Consider the following 27,359-nt stretch of genomic DNA (forward strand, 5'->3'; position numbering starts at 1 on the left):
TAAAAAGGATTCCAGTGACTGTGAGCTCGATTATATGAATCCAAACAGTCACTATTTATCCTTCATTATTGATAACTACATGTAAATAGCTCTATTTATATACAAGGTGGTATAAAATATAAAAGTTTTACCTTAACACCATAAGCGATTAACTTCAAAAGAGTTTCACCGAGGAAGAGTAATGTAAAAAGTATGTTCATTACGGCGAGGATGTCGGACAACAAAGGTGGCGAGTCGTGGTACTACAAATAACTCAAAAATATATATCTAAACTACTAAGCATTAAAAAAATTAACAATATATTTGTTTTTTTAAGAAAAAAAGTCGGCAGAACCAGAAACAATTTAGACTCGGCGAATTCAATTCGTCTTCAAATTTTTTATACAGATCGGCAGCTGTGTCTTGCAGCTCCTTGTGTGAAGAATTGTTTTGTAGTTTCATGCAGTTCTAATAGCACAATGAACATCTTCATGAAATGTTAATCAAACTTTATTTCTTATAATTATTTTGTTTCTATAACAGTAACAGTTTGAAATTTGGTCTTTATCAAAATATTATTTTACATCGAAACCCTCAAACCCTGAAATATGAATTAGAAAATATAACTTATACAGTGTGCTCTTGAATAATCTTATAAATAAGGCTCCTTTATTAATTCAGTCTCTCTGCGTTGGTCAATTCGAAATCTTCTTTCATAAAGTATGATATCAGAAGCCGATATGAAATAACGAGTTCGCTGATTGGACATTTGAAACATTCTATTTCTTAGTTCACTATAATTATCAGAATTTGTCTGGTATACGTTGAAAAAATAACCTAAAAAAGATAAATCGTTAGATGTATTCTCATTCTCCTTCTAATCTATTTGTTTTGATAAACCCTTTTTAGTTATTTCCAAAAACTACTCTAAACTGTTAGGATAATAATTTAGTCCATACAAAATGTCTTCTACAAACGATGGTCCAATGACAATAATGTTGATAACAACTGTTGTATGTTCTCCATTTGTACAACTAGGCAAAGGAGGATCTGCTTCCAATTATAGCATTTCGATTCTACTAAATACATTCAGCACTCATGGTCATTATTGTACTTTACTTCATAAGGATGAACTAATTCTTCTCAATAATGTTAGAGACATATCTTGCACAACCATCAAGTTGCTAGTTAGTTTTTCAAATAGGATATTTTCAGTTAAAAATATTTCAAACATATTTTCTATCTTGTAAACTGAAGTTTTACAATTGATAAGTAAATTACTCGAGCTAAAAAGACTTAGTACCATGTCATCATAACAAAAATATTTTGGAGAAACATGAAGCTTCTCTGATCACCAAGTATACCAGACATTACACTTCATTCAGACATTCAATACAAAATTTGATTGTATTTAATCAAAGAACTTGAACTTCCCCGGTCGAACTCAGGCAGCAATTGTGTGTGGTAACCAATGTAGGTGCTGAACTGCCATTTGCGCCTTCACACGACTGTCTACTGCGTTCACGTTGCTGTTAAAGGCAAATGTTCAATCACCGTGCGTTGCTCAACACGATCTACTACAAAACTGAGATTTCACTCTCAAATACGATTTTCTGGTCAGTTGATAGCTTGACTGATACATATTTTAACTAAAAATTGACGTGAGGGTAAATAATCGTTTTTATTCATTAACTAATCAAGAGAAAAGTCTAGTAATAATTATAATATATAATTTGTACCCGGAGTTTTACTTCATAGAAGGAATTCTATTACGGATTCGTATTTCTCGGTGTTCCGGAAAAATTCGCAGTAGATGACGTGATAATAATGCTGTGAGACGGTTCTGAGTTATAGGCCTTTAAAGTTGAGGAATCAGAGCTTAAATTTCAGTATATTTTCTAATTTAAACATCCAACTCAATAATACAAGTAAAAAAACTTTATATTGATATTAATAATTACAGTTTTCTGTTAATATTTATAAAAATAATGTTGTAACTTTGGTATTTGGAAAAATTTGTGCAATTTTGAAAGGATTTATGTTAGTAAATTTTTTAATCATTGTGCTAAAAGATAATATGAAATATACACTAACATAGCCATGCAAAACATCTATAATACGCATTCTCAAAACATCGATTCAACAATACAATAATTATAACAATAATCAACTTATTGGCAAAACAGTTCAGTGATATACCGTGTGTTAATAAAAAACATGCTTCTCGATTCTCAAAAAAAAAACGGAATAATAATCATATTACAAAAACAAGTTAAAATAAATAGAAATTTATATTATAATTTGTCCCATTATAGAGTGGATATCAATTTATTACAAACAAATCAAATAGTTATTAATCTAATGAAAATGAAGGTGCTAATAATGGCATTGAGGGAAATAGTGTTTCATAATAAAACTATTAGAAAGAATGAGATAAAATAGTTTCTTCAAACCTTTGTATTTATTTGTAACTCGTTGTATCTTAGTGACTATTTTTTTCTACAATTTGTACAATAATAAACGATAAAATATAGATTCCTCATAATAAATACGACAAAATTTGTATATTCAATATATTCTTTGTTTGATGTGTGATCTATTTTAGTATTTCTTTCCAGAACTTCGAAAATAATTAAGTTACGAATAACGAATTTTCGCTCTTCAGAAAATGTCTAAGATTCCTTCCAAACATTTCAACGTTTTCAGCATTGAAGATCGCTTAGTTCTAAATTATATTTATCAAAGTAATATAGTGAATCAAAACAATGATCAGTGCATGATCATAACGTGAACATCCCGGGCGAAACGGGGCGTGGTATCGTTATTGGTCCAAATTAATGGCACCATAATATACCACAAAATAAGCCACGTGGGAAGAGCGAGCGCCGCATCGCTGAATAAGCCGTTACATAAGATTTAGTACGGAGACGATATCGTATTATCGTACTGCAGACTGTTGATTTAAATTTTCTGACGCTAAAATTCTTTATTAAGCTATTAAAGAAATACACTTGATGAGGGGAAAAGTGTATTAAATATGTCCAGAATAGGTTGAAACCAAAAAGTGGTACTTGGATATTGATGTGCAAATTGAGCCCCTTATTATATATGTTGACGCCAGTGGAAACGTCTATTGAAGTAGAAAATGGAAAGTTTATATTTCGATACCTGTATTCAGTGTTAATAATTAAGAAATAATAAGGCTGTATATAATCATTGAAAAAAGTGAAAATTCGAAATATCTATTTCAAATTTCAACTTAACATTGTATATTTTTGTAATAATAATTGTACAAAATTAATCATAATTTATATGATCAAGATGCTGTAAAAGTGCGCAATTAAAAGCTCGGCTTTAACGTTTCAATCCAGATCACGTGATCACTATACGTGAATATGTTTTGATTTACTATTTTTCTTCGATACAGAGAATATTTTTTGAAATACATTGTGACGGGTGATGAGACATCTGTATGACAAAACGTCCACTGAATAAATGCATACAAATTTACCAATGAGACGTATAATATTCGAATGAGTTTAATCTCAACAGCCATAAGATTATGACGATTGTTTTTTGCGAAAATGTGTCTTATTTGAGGAGTTTATGCAGGCTGGAGAAACAATTGATACCGATTCATATTGTGAGAATTTTCGACGCTATTCAAAACAAATTCAACGATTCCTTCAGTAATTTCGATGGGGCATTTTCGTACACCCACTATACAAACCCGATCTAGCACCGAGTTATTTTCATCTCTTTCGTGAACTGAAGAAGTGGCTCGAAAAGCGATGCTTCTAAACTGACGTGAAGCTCAAAGAAACCGTCACAACTTACTGGAGGTTTTATGAATTTAATCTCAAATTGCCATTTTATTAATTACTACTAGCTATTTGACTTGTTTGTATCACATCAGATTTTTAATGAAATGTTTTTAGTTTTAATTTGTTCTATATGGTTTTTACCGATGATTTTTAGATCATTTGGATTATTTTTGAGACTTTAAAATAAAATGATCGGTTAAGTTAGTGTCCCGAATTTCTACAAGGGGTATCTAATTTAATATCTGAATCTTCAAATTTCAAACAAAGCTACATCATCTTAAAGACATTCAGAAGTCTGTTTTTGTTAAGTAGATATCGTTATAAAAATGATTATCTATACACAGAGATAGATATTTACATATACCCACATTTGAATTAGGAAGAAACACTGTTATGTTTTAATGTATGTCACATATTTCCTTTTTTTTCTTACTAGGATTTTTATTACCTGGTTTGTGCATCGAAGAGTTCATTACATATATTTCTTTCGAAAACTTAGATAAAAGATTCAGATTCTAAGGCATTGAGAACCCATGAGACGTCGACATGTGGAGCATTCAGATTAAAATTTTGAAATTGAGAAGTTAAGCAATCGCTCATATCTGATTATTGACAAACGATACAGAAATATCTAGAAGCAGTAAAGGTTTTGATTTCGTTGAAGTATCCAGATGGTACCACATTTTTTTCAAATTTTCAAATCAAAATTTGATACTAAAATTATTTTGTTATATTTTATTTGCCGAGATGAGCCCGCGTTTGAATGATTTTGTGGAGAACTAATTTTAGAATTAATATTTCAAATAATGGACAATATTAATATCCTTTAGGTTATCAGATGAAAACCCAATGATAATGTAGTACCAATTTTTTTATATTTTTTGTTTAACGTGCCTTCGGATTCTTCAAAACCTCTGAATTTACTAACGTTCATGTCTATTTTCACGTTATTCAATGTTTTAACCAGACTGTTGAGTCTGTAGTCAAACCATATATTTAGGACAACACAACAGGATCAAATTGGTACTGAAGATAGAAGTCAATAGTTGAATTAAAGCATATGAATTCATGTCTATTTGAATAAATTATTTTAGATTACTGTGACATACAGTAAATTATTAAAATAATTTATCTAATTTGGTATAAAACAAACAACTGAATGTCATAAATATAGAAAATTTGGCAACGTTGTTCCTATAGTCCTTACCCTTACGCCGAAAGCGAGAATCTTCAGGATACATTCCACAGTGAACATTCCCGTAAATCCCCAGTTGAGGTACTTTAATGTACTGGTGTAGGTTTCGCCTTGCTTGTCATACTGTTAACACATAAAACAATCGCATATGGCAGGCACTAGCCACTTTTTTTTTTCTCTAAATAGACTATTCATGTGAAAACAATTGATTTATATTCGATTCTAAGTAAGTATTCCAGGACAAACGAATTCGTTCATTTTTCTGAAACCTTCTTTCAGATTACTTTTAGTGAATTCTCTAATCAATCTATTTCCATACTATAAAAAATTTGGAAGTAAACTTATTTCAACAGAGAATCTATTTAACTTTGGACATCGTTAAAAGGTGGCAGACAGTAGCAAGGAAAAAAATGAAACTCCCTATAGGGATACGTTATTTTGAATTGTGGATTATACGAAAAATAATTGTTTTAGTGATGGCCTTACGCAATCTTAGCTTAATGTTTGTAAAGTTTTTTTAAGCAAATTCCAATGTCTTATTCATATTTGGTGTTCTGCTAGATCTGATCTTGAGTAGAGAATCGATATAATACATTCCTGATACTTCTTGGCTATTATTTCAAATGAGTATCCAATTCAACCAATAAATAATTGATATTGTAGACTTGGTGACATAATTACGAAGACAGTATCAGTATCAGTTTTTTCTGAGAAGTCTTTTCAATATTTTATTTCTCATTTTTTTATGGTGTATTAAAGTTCAAAATTCATTTTTGATACCGGTAGGTAGTTGCATAAACTATAGGGGGAAAATCACAGTGCTCTACCCCATAAGTCATTTTTTTTGTATTCACCTACAATTTACTTATTGTTCCACTTAGAAACAGATTGTAAATAGATTTGATGAATATAAAATTCGTTCAATTACGTTCCGAAAATTTTTCATTCTCTTTAAACGAGAGGTGATGGAAAAATCCTGTGAGTCCTGGTGTACTTAACCGATTTCTATAAAATCGATGTTTAAATACTGGAGATCCAGCATCAAGTCGTTGGTCTGTAAATGTGTGGTGCGAGATTTCAGACAGATGAATAATTGGGCAGTGAAAAATCATATTTGGACTTTTTAAGAAACTAATTGCCTCTTCTTTTAAAGAATACATCCTTAACCGTGATTTGTTCCTACAGCATGATGATTACCCAGCCCATTACTTCATGTAAGACGTTTTAAAGATCAAACATACCCTGATAGGTGGTTAGGACGGAGAAGTTTACTTGTTCAGCCTTCCAAATCTCCAGATCTAACTTGCTTATATTGTTATTTGTTATGCCGAATAGAAGATTGTATAAAAAGTGCCAGTAAATCGAGTAAAATTCGAAAAATTTCGCTTTTTTAATTCAATATTTTCAAATAGGCCCTCTAGTGCTGCACCTAAAACTCTTAAGATAATTTCTACGTGTTCCTCGGGGTCACTATGCAAATCAACCACATCAATAAACTCGGCTAACACACAAATCCGTGGCAGCAGATCAATACTGATCTTGAAAACATTCTGGTTTGGGGCGGCATACTCTGATTGAGTTTGATGCAGCAAAGACTCTGGCTTCTACTTTTACAACTAGCACTGCAGCTAGGGATTTGGTCCTGCCTGGACATAAAATATCACCATCACCGCATTTGCTTGTTGGGTGTCCTAGCATAGTCACGTAGCTTCACAAAAATTCAGAGCCTTCTTTAAGTTCAAAAAGCTATAGCAACAGCTTCTAATCATCTACCAGGCCGAGATGGAATATTGCTCGCAAAGTTTGGAGCGAGGCTCTCAAGCATACCTTGAAGATGCTCGAATCACTAGTTTAGCTTGTAAGCGATCTTGAGTTGACCAAAAACTTGTTTTAATGCTTGGAAATTTAAATTCTATGTTTTGCACTGAGAATTGACCATAAGGTCTATTCATAGTCTTCAGAGAACTGTGGAGAGAGTAAATATTAGAGTTATTTATGGAGCAGTTATAAAATAAAATGTTAGATAGGTCTTTGCTTTTCGCTGCAGCGTCATAAATTCGAGTACACTTTGTTAATTTTAGTCAATGTAGATCAGTGGTTGGAGCGTATTCTTGGGATGATTCATGTCTCTTCTCTGGATAATATAAACTTATGTGTATAACCTCACTTTTCTGAAGGGTGGTAATAACATTGAAAATTAATTTTGAATTATCTAGATGGTAATTCATCTGTTCTATCGTTCTCAAATTCATATTGTCACGGGATTTTAATAATTACTTAGAACGAATATTGATATTACATCTACAATAGCCATGGATTTTTTTCTAGTATAAAACAATTGTAGGTACTAGATCTAAGATTTAACTATTTATCTAAATAATCCTAAATGTTTTTTCAATGATACTAATCTTTATTTCTATCTTGGAGATTCTATGTGGGAGTAAACAGTTCAACAAGAAAGTCGTCCTCAAATAATTTTCATTTTCTGAACACTTAATTAAGAAAAATCAGTCAATTACAAGTTTAACGCAAACCACAAGCATTAATTGAAACAAATAGAACAGAAACAATGAAATTTAGTTATGTATTAAAAAAAATCAAATTTTCTTTTCCTAACTGAATCGGAGTCTGGAGAACAAACATCTTAGTTTCTAATTAGTATTGAAAAGAAACAAAAAATGATATAATTTGTGGAATAAAGTAAAAATGTATTAATCTATTTTAGAAGTCGAGTCATTAGATAGTTTTGATAGTCCAGGTGCGATATACAGGGTGTTCCGAGACTTGATGAGTTAGTAGAAAACGTGAAAATAATGCTGTAACAAAATTTCTCATACGACCTCTAGTTCCTGAGTTATATTCCCTAAAAGATGCGAAATCAGAACTTAAATTCAAGTATATTTTCTAAATTATACATTTAAACAACATGAATTTTTAATATTAATGATTATGTATCTTGTTAACAATCCGTAACTTCCACGTGTACTGACGTGTGCTGACGTGTATTGCTTTAAGCGAATTAAATTCCAGAATGTATTATAAGAGACATTATAAGATAACCAATAACAACTTTACGAATGCCTCTAATGGTTATATCAACTCATACCACATACCAAATGCACTCCATATTTATGGAATAAATTCAATTTTAGCGTTATTATGTACTATGTGAAACAAAATCCTGAAACAGGTCGATTTTTATTCTTAAATTGACAATTTACAGAATGAAATATTTCCCCCTCAGCACCCCCCTGAATTATGAGCACTCCCTTTTAAATAAACAAGGGGGTCGTGTGGCACCTTGTTGGAAAGGAATTTCAGTCCCTTGTTTAGCAAAATAAAGTTTTATTTTTAATTTGTTGCAATCATACTGAGGGAAAATATACTTCAGATTTTAAATAACTCCATTAGAATTATTCGAGAGGAGTTAAATCGGGGATATAACAGGCCATTCGATCGTTCCACGTCTTCCAATCCACCTATTGGGAAAAACTTCGTTTAAATAACTTCTAACAGTATGTGTAAAATGTGGTAAAGTTCTGTCTTGTTGGTAGTTTGACGTTTGACGATGTTTAACATCAGGAAAAAGGTTTTGTAATATAGAAGTTAAATAAAATATCTAGATAAACTTCACCATTAAATAAGCCCGCAAAAAAATGACAGCCAATAATTTTATTGTTAATGATGCCAGCTAATTCTTGCTTTCATCATTTAACTCATGAACCAACTGAACTCTGTGAGGGTGGTATTTTTCTTTATGCAAAACTCTCAAAACAGATGATTTAATTACATCATTGTCGAGTAGTCTTATGTGGATTTTCCTCAATTTCTAGAAGTACATCTAATTTTTTCTCATCAGTAAATTGAACATTTCTACCTGGTTTTGCAATATTTTTCACATGTCCAGCTTTTTGATAACGTGTTGACCCGATTATTTCTAAAGTATATTTTAATAGACCAGACAATATCGCTGATTTAAAAGTTAGGATAACGGAAGAAATTAACAAAATAACTCCTAAGAGAACTCCAAAATCGCGTCGGTTATTGTCAAGAAGTTTTGTGATAGAAACATAATCAAAATTTCGCATCTTAAAAATTAATTCTCTTAGTTATGATTGCACCAAATTTATTTTGCTGAACAGAGAACTAAAATCCCTTTCCAGCAAGGTGGTACACGACCCCCTTTCTTGTTCAAAATTTTCGTGAGGGTGTTTATAACTCAGAGGGAGTGCTGGAGGGGGATAATATTTTCAAACTGTACTTTATCAATTCAAGAATAAAAATCGAGCTGTTTTAGGTTTTTTTCACGTTAAAATCGAATTTATTCCGTACGTATGGAATTATTACGACTCCTAGTATGTTGTTTTTGGATACTACTGCGGACTAATGTCATCTTTCATGCCTTCTTATGCTTCAAGATAAATAATTTTTTTTTTATTTTAATAACTTCACATATTTTTCAACAACGATATGATTTTTTACATGTTGTGGTACTACTTTACTATGGTTTAGTTTCAGCTTGCGATTTCAGTTACTTTTGTAAGTGACTCACAAATAAATTATGTTCGAAATTGAATTATTCAAGGAAGAAATGGTGTGAACATATAAAAACAGTTACCACAATTATGTTGACCACGAGAACAAATACATAAAGATGCTGATTACCGGCCTCAAGCTTACGTTGTGCACAATGCTTCCAAGCATTCAGTGTGTTGTTTTTGTTGGAAAATTATTGTAAAATAAACCACTTTAAAGACTGAAAGTCTTTTGGTTGCCGACTTTTACAGTGAAATCTCAATGTCAAAATTCACCAGAAATAAAAAATAAAAAAACACCAATTCCAGATGTACGATAAAAATACTAAATTAATTATTTTTCAGTTTATGAAACATTCTTGGTAACCACAAATCAAACCTGAACCTTTCCTTAGTGGATTTCAAACAAGTATATGATTCAATAAGTAGAAAATATTTATGCCGGGCCGAGAATGGAAGGAAAATTTCTAAACAAAAAGAAGTGTAAAGCAAGGAAACCCGCTTTCAACAGTGTTGTTAAATTTTTTACTAGAAATGATCGTGAGAGATAGATATTACATGGTACTTATAATTAAAATGAAAAAGGATCTAGTAAAAACACATTTCTACTCTTCCAAAAGAAATCGAAAGTATAAGGGCAATGAATATATGAACAAAGGACCAAATTAAAAGTAATGACAGGCCAATATAGATCTGATAAAGTCCAGGAGTTTGATACTTACAAGTAACAGTGGCAAACGAAGTAAATGAAACCAGGGATATCGAAAGAAAATCGACGAGGAGAAACAAAACGCTTAGAGCTCTAGGAGGACTTCTAAGATTGAAACATTTTTCAAGAGCGCATTAACAAGACGGTGCTGTGTGACAATGAGTGTTGGATCATGAACAAAAAACAAGTAAATAAAATAAAATAATGGAAGAGAAGAACGAAAGCATGAAAGCGTTCTTCAAATCAAAGCGTTCCATAATCAGAACGAAAACAAAGAAGACAAAAACAATACAGAAAATTTGATGATACAGTATCGGAAAACCTGCATACAAGAATGAAATAAGACACATTAAAACCTTATGTAACATATAAGTTTATTAATTATTGATGTTTAATAGCAAAACTAATAAATATTGACAAACAGAATTGATTTGAATCTAATTTTTTCCTGGTTAATTTCACGACGTAGTGGTACAAACAAACAGGTTCTGGTGAACTTTGACACATTCTCAATAATTTGGGGTATCAAAAAATCACATTAAAAATAAAAGTGTGTTTCATCGTTTACGGAACTTACCTTCATCATCAGTAAGAGCGTGTTAAATACGATTAACATCATGATAAAATATTCAAAGGGAGTTGAAACAACAATTCTCCATATTTTGTATTTGAAGCTGCTCCTTTTGCTCGGCATATACCGTTCCAGTGGTCTGGCTTGAATAGTGAAATCGATACAAGATTTCTGGAATTGCCTCAATTAGAAAATTCATTCGTTGTTGGATGAATAATTCGTGTATTACCTGGTTCTTGTCAATTTCTCCACTTTGAAGTTCTGCTTCACCCTGTTCTTGGAATGTGATGATGATCAAGGCCACGAATATATTTACAAAGAAGAATGGAAACACTACGAAATATACAATATAGAAAATGGATATCTCTATTCGGAAATTCTGAATTGGGCCTTGATCCTCGTAAGTGGCAGCCATAGAGTTTTGCAGAATCCTAGAAAACGAACATACAATTTTCGATTTTTCTTGATCGACAATATTCTCAAGAATTTCATCTTTAGTTTATGACAACTTACTGAGGCCATCCTTCCCCGGTTTGTACAGCGAACAGCGTTAACATTGCCATGGGAACGTTATCATAATGAAACTTCTGAGGCAACCATTCTCGATTTTGCACCTTAGGCACATCGCTGTCTTCTTCATATACAAAATATTGACCTCTGAAAACAAATATCTGTATGACTCCAATACAAAACAAATAAGAATCAACGATTATATTTAGAGGAGCAGCAGGTAATTTGCGACGATATATGCGATGTTATAGTTAGTCAGTGAACGACTTTTGAGGCTTGAAATTGGGTCCAAGACTAGCTCAGGATTCAGTCTCTAGGCTAATCATGAGAAGAATAATGTTGGGAAAGGTTTCGTAACAAATCCAAAAGCTCTGGAGATATCTAAAATAGGGCTGTCAGAGAACACTACATGAAAGATTTATTCTCTAGGCAAATCATAAGATAAATAATGTTGGAGAAGGTGTAGAACTCTAAGTTGAGGTGAAGGAATTCACCAAATCAAATACAAAGAAGGAGAATAATTAGAACCATCGTCAAAATTCCTGAGAAACTAATAAGCTGAGTAGATATCTAAAATAGGGAGAATTAAATTAAGGATTCAGTTTTTCGGTTTATCATAAGATAAATGATGTTGGTGGAACGTAATCTAGCTGAATTCGAGAATGTCAAATCTGATAAATCTATCCATTTATCTTTGTTAAATAATTAATAAGTAATAGTTTTAGCCTAAAACTTTCTATACGAGGATAGTCCCAGAAGTACCTGGCGGTAGTTGTTTGAAAAATACCACTGTATCACAAAGTATCACAATCTATATAACATTTGTTTCAAGTTTAGAGACGCCAAGTTTTTTATTATTTGCTAGGCAGCCATCACTAGTGAACGTTTTCATTTAATTGTGGAAACGTGGAAATAATTGTTATGTGATACAATACTTTTATTTGGAAGGTATTAGCCCAACCAATAAAAAAGCTGCACTAGATTCTATTCTGGACGACTACTTCTTCGTTATCAACAGTAAAATATTGAGTAGCAGAGTTTAAGCGAGGTCGTACGAACTGTGAAGATCAGCAAAGCGGTACCGAATGATTGTCGACTGAAAGTTAACAGACGTAATAAACGTTTCAAAAAGTGCGGTATCACATATTAACTGAAAATTTGTACATGAGAAAGCTGTGCTTTTGCTAATAATAGAACAAAGACAGCGCCGTGAAGATCTTTCCTTTGAGTGTTTGGCAGAAATAAATCCGAGTTCTTGTGCCTTTTCCCAGCCATGGATGAAACACTAGTCTTCATACCCGAAACGAATAAACAATGGACAGCAATGGACTGAAAAGGGAGAACCGGCTCCAAAGAAGGCAAAGACCGTTCCATCTGCAAGTAAGGTCATAGCGTCGGTTCAAGATATTCAACGATCAACAGAAAGTATAATGCGAACTTATTGCAACGTTTGAGCGAAGAAATCAAGCAAAAACGGACGTATTGGGCTAAAAAGAAAGTGCTGTTTCATCAAGACAATGCACTAGCTCACACATCCGTTATTACAATAGCCAAAATTAATAAATTGAAGTTTGTATTGCTACTTTATGCTTCCTATTCACCAGTTTTAGCCCCCTTGGATGATTTTCTGTTCCGAAGCTTGAAAAAATGACTCGGTAGTCGACAGTTATTTTGAAGCTATTTTGAAGAGCTGGACGATTCTTATTATAAAAAGGGTATCAAACTTATTGAACATTCAACGTTGGAAAATAAATATATACTAGTCCAAAACTTTTCTGTTTTCTTTGTTGTGCTTTATGCGAGATGCTTCTGGAACCAACCTCGTAAATAGTATATTAAGTACTTCTCTTTCGAAATCGACCATTAGTAGTATGACCACCAATATTAATATCAGGAAATTAAATTGTTTTTAATCAGGACCGTTCGTTTCAAAATACACGTGGTGTATCATTGAAAATTTTGTTTTTTATGGTTATACATGGTAAATATATTTTTTCTGGTATATATCGGCCGGCTTGCACAAAATTTATGAATCGTTAGTTAGCCCTTGATTTGTGAAAAGCTATTGATAAAAATTACGCAACTCGTCTCACAAATTACTTTGTTTCGAATACTTTTTTTAAAAATCACTTAGTTTGGAAACGATTTTTTTTTATTTCATCTTCTTATTTATATTTCTTATTAGTTACGCGCTAAGTAAATCAAGTCCAGTCAAGTCCCGCTTGCTTGGCAAACACGTGGCTTCATGTATAAACTAAAGGCTGGGACACACTTATCATGCATTCTTCCGATCCGACTTTCAGTCGGACGAGTGTCTAAGAGGGAAATGATACTAGAATTTGAACACCTTTCCGACACGTGTCCAATTCCCAGTTCTACACGACTCCGATCATGCATCCAATCGTGCAGACTATTCGTTTCACTGCTACAGAACGCGTGTCGGTTGGAATTTGTGAAAATATTTTTGAGTTTTTGCAGCAATTGTTACTAAATTGGTAATAATGTCGGGTATAAACCAGGAAGAGCTTATTGAAGAAGTATCAATTACTGTATAACAAGGCAAATGAGCAGTGCCAAAACGCCGATTACAAAAATATGATTTGGAAAAAAATTGCGAAGGAATTAAATGTCAAAGATACACTACAGATTTAAATATAATCCATACTTTTTACATATAAAGTAAAGGCATAAACACAATTAATTGAAAAAAGGAAAGAGTGCCGTGTGTATTCTCAGGTATACATAAGGCAGTTAAGTAATTAAATTTGCTTGTACAATAAGTGGAATACTTACTTGCAGGTCACTGCGGTAAATTTACTAGCATCTGTACAGTAGAAAAATTTTCCGTTGAACAACTGAACGGCAATCACAGCAAATATGAATTGGAACAATATATACACTATAAGAATATTTATCACATTTTTCAAGGAGTTCACTAAGCAGTCAAATACTGCCTTAAGTTTCGGCACTCTTTTAATTGTTTTTAATGGTCTGAGAACACGTAACACTCGCAGAGATTTGATGGTAGACAAGTTGGCAGCTTCTGGACGCTTTCTGCAAGGTAAATACATAAATAATAGATAATGAAATATTCATCATTCAATTTAGTGAAGTGTAGATTGAAGCAGAAATATTTAATTCGGTGTATGAAGATGTGTTTGTGAATGAATTGGTTTGAAAGCTTTAGTGAGTGACAAAATAAAAGAAGCTCACGAAGTACTCTTCAAAGGTCTCATTGGAGAAAGCCATGGATTCATCGTGGACATGAGCGCAATACTAGCAAATTGAAAGAAAATCGAATGTATTTTTCAGCGCATACTCTGTCTTAGTAACGGTTTATCTAATGATGAAATAATATAAGAATAATTTGAATGTAACAGGGAATTTTTTTGCTAGCGTTGGAATCTCATTTTTCCAATACTTGGAGGTGGGTTCTTAGAGTGCCTTGAAGCTCTTCATTCGTAGCGACCACAAAGTGGGTGATCAAATATTTCCTAATAGAATTTTGAATTTTTTCTTGCTGCTGGTATGAAAGTGTGCTCCTTCGTTCAGGTATTTCATACTCCTTCGTTCGGGTATTTCATAACGTTGATAAAATGCAACGTAGGATGTCTTCTATTGCAAATATGTTCCGTTCCATTATATCAACAAGAACCATATCTTCATCCCAAAACCCCACAGTCACGTGCATCCTTTTCATTCTCTAGATGACCCAAGACTCATTTCTAGTATCAGTAGTTCTTATTTCAAATCGTGTGCGACATAAACACAGTTTTCAGTATATTAGCACATTTTTATATGGAAAAAGAAAAAAAATCTAATAAAAAACTTTGCTAAAAGCAAACTTCTGTGTCTCTTGGATCACGTATTGAAAAATTGCGCAGCTGTACTAACAATCCTGCTAGTCAAACTCTTTTCTCTATCATAGAATAGAGGTCTCTTCCCTACAGATTGGAAAAATGTTGGGATTCAACCCATACCAAAAAAACGACGGTTCGAAATAACTATCATCCGATTTCTTTAGTCCAATCCATTACCAAGGTCATGGAGAAAAACGTTAACCAGCAAATCTTGAGTTGGCTAACAGCATCAGCGTCTATCAATACGGTTTCCGTAAACATAGATAATCCGGGAACCCTCTGGCCTATGTCACTAACACATTGACTGAAGCTATAGAGAAATATGGGGAATACACTGGACATATCGAAGTTTTGATAAGGTTTGGTATCAAAACCTTCTAAATAAATTAAGATCGTACGGTTTGTAGCCCTCACTCAGTATATTAGCTGGCTTAGTAGTACCGATGCATTCAGGTTCAAAAAGCTTTATTACTTCTTCTAATACTCTACAATGCCCAGATTCGTCCATCTTTTTAATATTGCTCGCACATTTGGAGCTCGTCTTCTAATCATACCCTGAAGATGCTCAATACAGAAGAGAATAATTCGACGATAGGCTATCCAGTTTTACCGATGCTGCCACGGCAAATGCTTTTCCGAGATATTAACAGAATCCCGCCCAGAGCAGTTTTTACGGCATCCAGAACTTCAAATTATTGATACTCATTTCTTTGAAGAAGTGCAAGCACGTCTTTCACGAGCACTACAACCTACCAAAGTTCAAGCTCAATATCCACAGGCATTTCCACACAGAAAGCACGACTCTAACTACTCGAGTTTAATAGGGTTTGCCCTTTTGTGCTTACTTTTTACATAAAAAACTAACAATTAGCGAGAATCAGCTTCGTATTATCACGCAACTCACTTATAGAAACAAACTAAATTGAAAAACAAAAACAGCTGTCACAGATTGTTATTATATTTAGAAATTACTTACGCAAAATCAAAGCCCATGGAGACTAGTGCACAAATAACGACTACAGCATCCATAATATTCCAGACTTCCCTGAGATAAGAACCAGGGTGGAGTATAATGCCTAAATCGATGACTTTCAGCAACATTTCCACGGCGAAAACGCTGGTGAAAGCATAATCGAATTTATCGAGAATAACGTTACGGAAGGCATTTTCATCCACGGGATCTTCACATGCAAGTGCAATAGAACTGAGACAAATTACGATCATAATGAAAAAATCGAAATAACGTAGATTAACTACCCAATGGGCACCTCTCCTCACTCTGAAAAACGAGAAACGGACACTCTCATATTATATACTTTGAAGAAATAATATATATATATATATAAATAGTTTATAATCAACTCACGGATTAGTTGAAGAAAGAATAAACATGCTAGAATACGGCAGCATAGGTTTCGGACCGACAATTTCTTCCTCTTCGGCTTTTTCCTCAACTTTTTTCCTGGATTTGACGGGACTAGAAAGGCCTGCATCCATCTTGAGACCTCCTTCCATTTGTAAGGCCTCCATTTCCTTTTCTAGTTCCAGAGCTTGCTTCTCTTTATTTTCTTCGGCTTGCTCTTCTTCGGCCGCCGTCAACTCTTGGGCGTTCGCCAAGTTGTCGACGGCGATAGCAAGAAAAACGTTGAGGAGCGTATAGTTACCGAAAAGCATAAGAACAATGAAATAAAGTGAATAAATCATGGCAACGTTCGGACCGCCAAGAGCGTTTATACCATTATACATGACCTCGTTCCAGTCTTCACCAGTCAATATCTGAAAAAGAATAATTTGAGAAAAAAATTAGTCCCGAAAATATTTTAAAACTTACCTGGAACACAGTCAATAACGCAATAGGAAACGTATTAAAGTTGGCATTGGGAGTTCCCGATTCGAAGTTGAATTGTCCTCCGAAAAGCTGCATTCCCAGTAACGCGAAAATGAGAATGAACAAGAACAGAAGGAACAGCAACGAAATAATCGATCGCATTGAATTGAGCAACGATATAACAAGATTGCGCAGCGATGACCAATACTTCGTCACTTTAAATATCCTCAGGAGCCTCAGAGCTCTCAGCACTGATAACCCGAACGAACCACCTTTCAGTTCTGACCATATAACTTCGAAAATGGAACCCGTTATCACTACACAATCGAATCGGTTGAAGGCTGACTCGAAATAAATTCTTGGTCCCAAGGCATACATTTTTATGAACATTTCCGTCATAAATAGACCCAAGAAAATGAATTCGGTATAATCTGGAAAAGAAATAAAATAATTTCTATATATAACTGAAAAAACATGTATAATAAATGTAAATGTATGATTGAACTTACATAAAAAATTTGTGAGCCACTGTGGTTGTCCGTGGAACTCTACAGCAACGCAAATTGTGTTGAACAACACCAACACGATCACACACCAGTAAAACCACTGCGTTTTGATCACGTGTCGAATGCAGAATCGAAATCTCTTTTCTGCTCTCCAAAATCTTGCACAGCCAGTTTGTCCTTTTACTCTCGACTTCAAATAAGAAGATTTACCATAACCTGCTAACAAAACTACAACTTCAAAATTGAATAACGAATTTCAATTATTCACAACAATAGAAAAAATTCATTTACCAATTCAATTTTATTAAAGTAGCAGATTTAGTTCATAAATTGTTTGTCCTCTAATATCCCAACAGACAACAATAATAGAATCTTTTAAACATATAGAGATCGTCCACGACAAAGGTCGTGAAGCAGGTTCTATCCAATTATAATGGAATTCTAAAATTTGAAGAATTCGCGGACCCTTTGATGTTTGTTTTTATCGCGGAGGCGATTTGTTTACATTTTTCTTCTTAAAACTCATTTCTGGGAAGGTCTAGGAAGTTTAGTATTGTGTATTAACAATGAAAATATGGAAAGCTTAAAGGAATTGAAGAAAATACTCGCTGCTATCATAATTGTGTCCCACTATATTTGATTCTACTGATAATTGTTTGTTGTAGAAGGTGGAAGAGTTACCATTTCTTCGTGAAGTACTGGTTTCGACATTGAAGGAACGTCAGGATCCTTATATTTAACTTTCGACCAAATACATCAATTGTTTCTTACACGCTTAAATAATTGCAGACACATTTAAACTCTGATGACAATATTACAAAGAAAGTTAAGGAGAGCAGTAATGAGAATTAAAAAAAAGGAGGAATGGACAACGATAAGGTAAAACATCATGTCTTACCATCATCGCCTATTTCATCTTCTTCCTGTTCCTCTTCAGTATCTGTACTTTTACTTTTTCCCATACTCTTCAATTTCTTTTTTCTAGCAGCCCTTCTCCGTGCTTCCATTATATGTAACTTTTCTTCTTCTGTAGTCCTTTCCTCGGCTAATATTACCTCTTCTAATAAAGCAAAAAACATTCTAATAAAGGTACTTAAGATGATTTGTCAGATGTTTCTTTACAAAGTTTAATAGTTTTATAGCAATAAGAGCCAAAATTGAAATTTTGAAAATTATATCGAAATCTTCAATTGCAGTATTTGTGAAAATTGTTATAGAACTGCGTATGGTCATTAGAGAGACTCATTGAGACACTACACAAGGATTATATGTCAAAAATACTACTAAAGAAAAAATTGATGCTATGACTGTGATATATAAAAAATAATTTTTGGATTTCTGTAATATTTCCTTTCGTATCCGAGGACGATATTGATATCACTTAATGTGCCTTGAATTTTCATAAAAGCTTTAACTTTGAGATTATTGAGAAGTTTGCTCGCAATACGGTAATGAGTATCTTTGAACCACGCACAGGCAAAATTATACAAATTGAGGCCTTTTCTATCATCTTTATATCTACATTCATATTTTAGTATTCCATAAATATAAAAGTTGTCATCGATTCAACTCACAGCTCATTCAATTCAATTCATTCAATTCAGTCGATCAAGTGAGCTGAATGTGTGTCTTTAATCATTTATTTAAACAGTTTAAATCCCCCTTCAAGAACACATAGTTGTGACTTCTGTCTACCTTCAGTTTATTTTGACTGACACTGTAATATGAAACGTCATCTCAATGCTCTAGGCATAAAGGACGACATCGCTGGTGTGTAAAGGACTTTTTTCGAACACATAATGAGGAATATTCATTCTAGTCGATAGGGGACAATTCAAAATGACCTTAAAAATTTTTGGATTCGTTGATAATGTGGATTTGATGTTAAGAACAGAAATGGATCTGTTTTAGACATTTGAGTATTTTGACTTCATCATAACTGAGAGAATTGAATCTGAACATAATAGCCCCGTCAAGGTTTTTTTCAATGAGGATTCAAGGAGGATCTATCATGTTCTGGAACATCGCAAAAGTATATATAAAGTAGGAGCTCCCAGTAGAAGAGGAGTTTGGTATTGAAGATACGTCTAAGCTGGAATTTCTGGAACCGTTGGCGATATTCATACTGAATACACCACCACTACACCAACACTCACAATTACACTGCCTGACGCGCGTTTCGATAACCAAGTTATCGTCTTCAGAGACAGTTCACCTTCAATCTCTGAAGACGATAACTTGGTTATCGAAACGTACGTCAGACAGTGTAATTGTGAGTGTTGGAGACGTGTTAACAGTGTATTCAGTATTGAATTTACGTGGCTATTGAGAAACGACAATCTGGGAGGTATAAAGTGACATAAAAAGTGAATGTAGTAGCAGCTCGGTCATTTGGATCAAATGAATGAAGAAAATGCAATAAAAGAGATCTATGCAAGAAGAATAAAAGAAAACGTCTCTAAAATGGTTGTTATATGACAGAAAATAAGGCTTAGAGAGTTAAAAATTTGAAAATTGGAAAAACAAATGCAAGAAGTGAAAATGTTTTATGGAGGATAGCAAGGTCCTTTATGGATAATAGAGTGCAGGATTAAGTAAGCATGAACGAGGAAGCAACATCGTTGGTGAATACCCAGCTACCACAATTGCTAGATTCAAACACATTGAAAAGTGTGTGTTCATCATCTTTCATTGTCACAACTATGAGGTTGAAATAATGAAAAATTTCTCGATGTACCTAACGCAGTATAAAATATCGAATATTTGCCTCAATTCTCCCACCTGGTGGAGGAAGTACACATTCCAAATTTCATTCGTTCGTCCTTACAACTTTGTACAACTTTATATAAATTCAAAACTGAATTTTTATGCTTCAGCCTCAATCTCAAATGAGAGACACAAAATTTCAGAAGCGATAATCGACTAAATGATAAAATTTTTTCTATTGACGAGTCATCATGATTAAGGTCTCTTTTAATTGGAAATAAGTGTTGAAAATAATTAAAAATATTGACGTTTCGACCTATTTCGGTCTTTATGAAAATATGATTCGAAATTGACAATTTGTATAATTATATTAATCAATAAATATATAACACGATTATCAAAATGAAAATTTGATTCAACCACAACAAATATTTGGTTTTCATTTCTATAATTATTACAAATAAGAATATAATTAAATTTGTAAGAAACATCCAACGAAAAGAACGATTCGATTTATAAATCTAGCGCTAAATACCTGCTTTACATATCCATTGAACGTAACCGTTCAATTCTCTTTCTAACTGTGCAGCTCGTCTTAATTTTAAAAATTCTTGGCGATTTTCTACTTTTTCTCGTTCTCTGGCAAATTCACTAGATAAAAAGCAAGCAGTTAAAGATTTCTAGCGTAAACTACCTTACTATTTACAATAAATGAAGACGTACAAAATCTGATTGAAATATATTCATTGTAAAACTGGTACTAGTACTCTATATTCTCAATAAAAAAAATGTATTTCCATATGATCCTCAATAATAGCTCGATAAGCAGCAATCGAAATTTCATCTATCAAAATTAATCATAGATATGAAACAGAAAATTACCATAGAAAACATAACACCTAGCTCTCTAGCTCCAATTCAGATGATCCATACAGGTTTCTTTCGATTCGTTCATCGTGCCAAGAGAAAGAAAGATATTCGTTGGAAAATTTTTTACGTTAAATAAGGGAAATTTGTTATAGAAGAAGGATTTGTTGGAATTGGCCCCGATATAGGAGCTGCTCCTCTGCAGGGCTAGGGTTGTGAAGGTTGCGTGGGGTTGTGTTTGCTGTCTTGGCTTGAAAATTTAAATAGGGAATGGGTAGGTACAGTTGCGGCTGCATTATTTCCTATCGTTGGTTATTTGGCTGGTGAACTGGTTCACGAGGCTCCAGGGAAACCACAGAAAACACCAACGATATTGTGCCAAGAGGAAGAAGACGAGTTTTATAGAGAACGATTAGTTGGCTTACGCGATACCGATTAATCATAAAAAAATAGTCAATAAGATGTTTGCACAGTAAATACCAGAGGCGCACCAAAGAGAGGGTCTTGGAGATTAACCCCTGGAGCCTATTACAGTTAGTATTGAAAAAAGTATTTTTTCAAACATATAATATAAAAAATTTACATCTTTACTATGTTAATTTAACAGATAAATGATTGTTTTTATTTAATTAATAAATATAAAAAGACAGTATCGCCATCTAGTGGACATTAAACCAATTTTGCGATATCTCATGAATATTCAGTTCTAGATATCTGGAATTCTATGGAAACAAACGAAGCTGCTTACAATTTTTTTTTATTATCATAAAAGGTAACACGTTTAAGAGAATCAAACTGAACAGAAGCCGAAAATTGAAAAAATAAGAAGGCTCCCAGCGACACGAATCAGTTGAAGCATTTATTACTTTGATTTCTGTCCGTGTTTTAATCTTTTTCGAGAGCGTTGCTCGACGTATGCCGACCTCTGTGTATCAATAATCAATAATTCGAAATAATCTGGGGTTTTCTCCGTTTCTTGTGATCTTGGTGCCAAGCTTCTGCGATTCTGCGATAACATTCTTTTTTTCAAAAATTGTAGACGAACTCACACTCTAAGAGTTCAATAACAATAACAAAGTTTATTAAACCCTATAAAAATAGACGAACTGTGTGTTATATTTATATATATCACGCTTGTTTCAACCGATAATATGATAATTGAACCATTCACTGAGTATGCCAAAAGGGGTATTGATTTGTTTTGAAGCTTTATTCGTTATTTTCGTTTTTTTATAAATACCACCCTTAATTGCCATGCTACCTAAAATATTGAAATTATTTATCAAGAAGTGAATCATGTTTATAAACAATTATAATTCGTCGAACAGCTCGTGTTGGTAGCGTGATCAAATATATACGAGGGTTACTGAACACACTGTTTACATCACCACTACACCAACACTCACTCACTACACTATCTGACGTGCGTTTCGATAACCAAGTTATCGTCTTCAGAGGCTGAAGATAAGTCGTGAAAATAGTGTGTTCACTGGAAATATCACCAACAGAAATTTCAACTTAATATATACGAGGGTTGTCATAGAAGATTTCGACCTAACAAAAAAACAAGACATGTTTTTCCATAATAATTCTTATTTTCACACATAGTTTCCCATGCAGTTGGTTTAGCAATGGTCTAGACTTTTCAACCCTTCTAAATAATGGTTATCGGCTGTAAATGGAAGCTTGTAGCTACACTGTAAAAACAGTGTAATGAAAATAATAGCGTAAAAAGTAAAACTAGTTATATTAGTCATTTTGGTACAATTTTTTTATAAATTGAGAGTTGACGGAACGAATAAGAGACATAGATTTGTAGAAATTAAACGATAATAATGAGACTGCTCGCCTAGAGGGCGTCCTAGACGGGTGGGGTAGAAAACGAGTAGTGCGTTGGGTATCTAGATATCTTGTCTATGCACGTATGGGGACAATTCCCTATCTCATGCGCGTGTTTTTGAGTGATGTAAGCCCTTTAGTGATGCCCAAGAGAGCACTGAAGATGACCAGCGCCCAGGTCACCCTGTGACTGTTCCAACTCCGGAAACAGTGACCAAAACCAACCAAATTGTGCGTGCAGATTGTCGAATGAGCATCTGGACGATTACCAAGGCAGTAAACGTCGATAAAGAAACGGTAAGAAAAATTTTAAAAGAGGAATTACACATGACAAAAGTCTATGCGAAGTCGGTGCCAAAAAATCTAACTCCTGATCAAAAGCTCTTGCGTCAACGGGTCTGTTTAGATTACCTTGAAAGGTTAGAAGAATGTTTGCTTTGAAAGGGACCCGAAAGGTGGCGGGGGGAAAGGAGTATATTGAAGAGAAGCATCCGATTGTTGAATAATTTTTATAACAAAACCCTTTTTTATAACCAGTCTCGTTATTTAATAGCCAGACCTCGTACACTTAGATAGATACAAGTTCCTACCACTATAATGGCATTCAACACCGTAACGGAGAGAAAAAATAATTTTGAATCACATTTATAGATAATTTTTTTTGACTTTCTTTTGTATTGAAAATTATTCGCAAGTGATACATCTTATTGGGGTTTCTGCTAATGTAAGCAGTTTTACATCTTTTAACTCTCGACTTCAAAATTAATGGAACGTGTCATACTTATTCAGCCGTTTTTATACTGAACAGTATACAAGTATCGAAATGTCGATTGTGTCTTGAAATCAGCTATATCGACAACGTTTTAATTAGATGGGATATCTCAAGGGATAATTTTAGACTTTAAAGTACGTAGGAAAAAAATTTTTGAGATGATATGGAATAAAATTCACAATGCAGAAAATATAATTTATAGTATGCATATTTTTTTCTTGTTTATTTGTAAATCGTCCAGAACTTAGTAGGAATTAGGTCATATTATATACGCTTGCATGTAAATAAATCGATCGACTGCATAAGGGTGAATTTGTCTCCAAGGCAATCGATGTAAAACACCACAAGAATTGATAAAATCTCCTAGATATATTTATCAGCTGTAAAACCTCTTCTTCTTTGAACACGGTCGCTCCTAGGACTGAACACAGAGTCGGTTGGTGCTCCTGTAGAAATTGCACCCCAGATCATGCAGAAACCGTCTCCATAAGCACTCCTGTCTTCAAAACAACAATCTGCAAACTACTCTCTTGGTCCTTGGACACTTCTTCGGTCGCTATTACCATGGAGGCACATTCTGGTCTCATCTGAGAACAGAACAGATCCCCTTATTCCAGCGTCCACTTCAGATGATCCTGTGCAAAACGTGGGGGTGCTTGCCGATGAGCTGGAGTAAGTTTTGGACCATTCGCAGGTGTTTTAGAGATCAGGTTATTTTCTTGCAATCTTCGTCTTATTATTCGTCATTCTTCGCACCTTACGAAGTATTAAGTATTAAGGTGTTGTGTTGACAGAATAAGCGGTTCTAAATCTCCTTCTGCCTGTTCCAGGTCGCCTATAAGATGATTCAATCTTCTCATAACGCTGGCACACTCTTCGAACCGCTGCGTGGGTCATACCAATTGTCTGGAAACAGTTCGCTGACCAAGTCCACTATGGATTAAAGCAATAACTCGGGCGACTGAAATATAAACTTACTGCAAATAGACCTTTAGATGAAAATAGAATTTAGAGCTTGTTCTGTTTATCTGCAGTGAGTTTTTTACTAGTGCTTACTTGTTTTTGTTTCATTTTCTATAATGAGAATACTCGGTGAAAATGCTACTGAAACTAAACTGTTTCATTATTCGAAATACCATACGAAAATGACGATAATTCGAGGTCTTGAGCTCACAAACCATCTAGTAATAATTGATCAACTGGCATTGAGAAGTGGGTTATCTTGGAGCTCTGTATATAGCGAAAGATTTGAGCAGGAAAAGGGTTGCTGTAAAGTTTCTTCATCGGGCTTTGACTGACACTCAGAAAGAAGATCGAATCGCGACAACAGCTTGAAACTGGTCTAGATTTTCTGATCATTGCTGAAGATGGAAGACGCTTTCATCACACCATGCAGAGTTTGTTCCTTCTATTTGAGAATGTTAAAAACAAGACGCGATGGTGTTCGACAAGAAAGACCCGATTTATAGCAGATGGGAGGCCGATGCTTTTACTTCAAGTATTCTTTCAAATTTAAGCCTTACGTCATCGAATCTGTCAATATTGAATTTTTAAAACAACGTATTGTTGCAAAATGTAGAGCAATTTCCGCAGACACACTCGAAAAAGTATAACTAAAGTTTCAAAATAGGATATATTAAATCTGACGTCATGTAGTAGTGGTACATTCATTATATCCCTCGTAGTTTAAGTATGACACTATATATTCAGACAAATAATAGAAAAACCTCATAACAAACTTTGAATTCTTAATAATTTATGTATCAACATAACTTCTAATAGGCGCAAAGCAATCTACTGTAGCATTTTATAATTCATATCTCGATAAATAATTTCGAAAGCTAGAAGCTGTACTAAAAATCGATTATTTGACCTGCTTCTGTTATCCAGTTTATGTACTGGCTGAAACATTCGTTCACCATATTTTTATATTTAGTTCTGAAATATTTGGCTCGCCTTTCCACTCTGATTCTTTCATTAGAAAACTCTCTAGCGAAGAAATATAAATCACGAATCATAAAATTATTTAAACAAATCAAATTAGGTTAGAAATAAGTCGATTAGCTTTGAATGCAACTTTTTTTTGGTTCACAGAACTTGTAAGTAATCAAGTATGAGATTTCTATTTAACGTTATATTTGTTTCAATTTTTGGTTTTATCTCATTTATAAATAAGAAGTGATATCGCAATATTGAGGTGAAGCTTACGAGGTAGGATCAAGAAATATGGTGATTTGTTCCAATATAAACAGTAAGCAAATAATCTCCTACTGAGTACTGCTACCAAGAAAGAGAAAAACAGGCGGGAGAGGGAAGTGGAACAAGATCAATTGAGAAGAAGAAGGAATACAGAGATGAAAAGTTTATATAGTCAGGTAGAGATCGGCTATACAGGGTGTCCCACGACGAGTTAAATCTATCTATAATATATATGGCAAAATACTTATAGTAGAATCATGAAAATTTCTACGTTTGGGTTTTCGGATACGATCTTTTCAACTAGAAATACATTTTTGAAATATAAGTAAAATTTTAGTATACTTTTGTCTGACAACTTTTTTCGAAAAATGCATATTTTTTGAGTGATTTTTTGTAAAAAATTTGACCGCTGCAGATCCTTATAAACTATCTTTTTACGAGGATACCCTTAAAGATATGAAAATGTTTTCTATTCGTTTGCTTTTAGCAGGATCAAACGTATTTGAATCTATGCTGAAAAATATTTCATTTTATATAGGGAGTGTATAAAAAGTGTTCAAAGTACAACGTCATAAATATCAAATTTCTTTATTTTTTTTAAATAGAATCACCCGGTTTTTTCTATTTTAGTGCATTCAAAGGTAGAAAATAAGGCAAATTCATGTATACTTTCCTATACCTAAATCTTGAAGTTATCAAGATATTAATGTTAACTTTATCCTGTCAAGGTCTGTAAAAAAATCAAATCAAATTGTATTTACTAATCCTATTCCAACTTTTAATCGTTCCCGAGATATTTTAGGTTTAAATTATTATTGTAATTTTGAACAAGTTTTAATTTTTTATATATACTTTTGTAATTTATTTAACTGCCATTAGTCAATTGTTGATACTTTCGAAAATCGTTAAAATGGCTCGTTCTCAATTTAATAACGAAGATCATGTAAATTTGCTTTAAATACATGGTGAATGTGAGAAAGTTTTTACAAAAACATGTACTTTATTTGCTGCAAGATATCAATTGTCAACAATTTGAAGCTATTCGGTTCATTTGAAGCAAAAGTTAATTGAATTAAACCAGTTATTGACCTGTATCTCTAAAAATCTACAGAAAACATTTAATATCTGGATAACGTTAAGATTTAGGTATAGGAAAGTATACATGAATTTGCTTTATTTTTCACCTTTGAATGCATTAAAATAGAAAAAAACAGGTGATTCTATTTAAAAAAATAAAGAAATTTGATATTTATGCAGTTAAACTTTAAACACTTTGTATACACACCCTGTATAAAATAAAAACTGTTTCAATATAGATTCAAATATGAGTGACCCTGCTAAAAGCAACCGAACAGAAATCATTTTCATATCTACAAGGGTGTCTTCGTAAAAAAATAATTTATAAGGTTCTGCAACGGTCAAATTTTTGACAGAAAAGTTAATAACTCAAAAAGTATGT

At 33.4% G+C, this 27,359-nt stretch overlaps 1 protein-coding gene across 25 annotated transcripts in view; it reads right to left on the reverse strand.

Moving 5' to 3' along the window:
- Positions 1-27,359, reverse strand: part of LOC130449500 (voltage-dependent calcium channel type A subunit alpha-1) — a 104,708-nt gene that overhangs the window by 43,666 nt on the left and 33,683 nt on the right. For 10 of the 25 annotated variants that reach the window (XM_056787372.1, XM_056787366.1, XM_056787363.1 and 7 more), the window contains exons 9-19: positions 20,759-20,874; positions 18,416-18,577; positions 17,521-17,745; positions 17,015-17,442; positions 16,550-16,959; positions 16,160-16,462; positions 14,117-14,377; positions 11,327-11,470; positions 11,043-11,244; positions 10,820-10,984; positions 5,011-5,121 (exon numbers count right to left, since the gene is read on the reverse strand). In XM_056787372.1, the coding sequence (XP_056643350.1) occupies positions 5,011-5,121; positions 10,820-10,984; positions 11,043-11,244; positions 11,327-11,470; positions 14,117-14,377; positions 16,160-16,462; positions 16,550-16,959; positions 17,015-17,442; positions 17,521-17,745; positions 18,416-18,577; positions 20,759-20,874 (2,527 nt within the window). Of the gene's footprint in view, positions 1-131; positions 243-5,010; positions 5,122-10,819; positions 10,985-11,042; positions 11,245-11,326; positions 11,471-14,116; positions 14,378-16,159; positions 16,463-16,549; positions 16,960-17,014; positions 17,443-17,520; positions 17,746-18,415; positions 18,578-20,758; positions 20,875-25,574; positions 25,691-27,359 lie in introns of all 25 variants that reach the window. The other 15 variants (XM_056787362.1, XM_056787373.1, XM_056787370.1 and 12 more) reach the window with 5 other exon arrangements.

The sequence above is a fragment of the Diorhabda sublineata genome, chromosome 10 (assembly GCF_026230105.1).
Source record: "Diorhabda sublineata isolate icDioSubl1.1 chromosome 10, icDioSubl1.1, whole genome shotgun sequence".
Taxonomy (NCBI): domain Eukaryota; kingdom Metazoa; phylum Arthropoda; class Insecta; order Coleoptera; family Chrysomelidae; genus Diorhabda; species Diorhabda sublineata.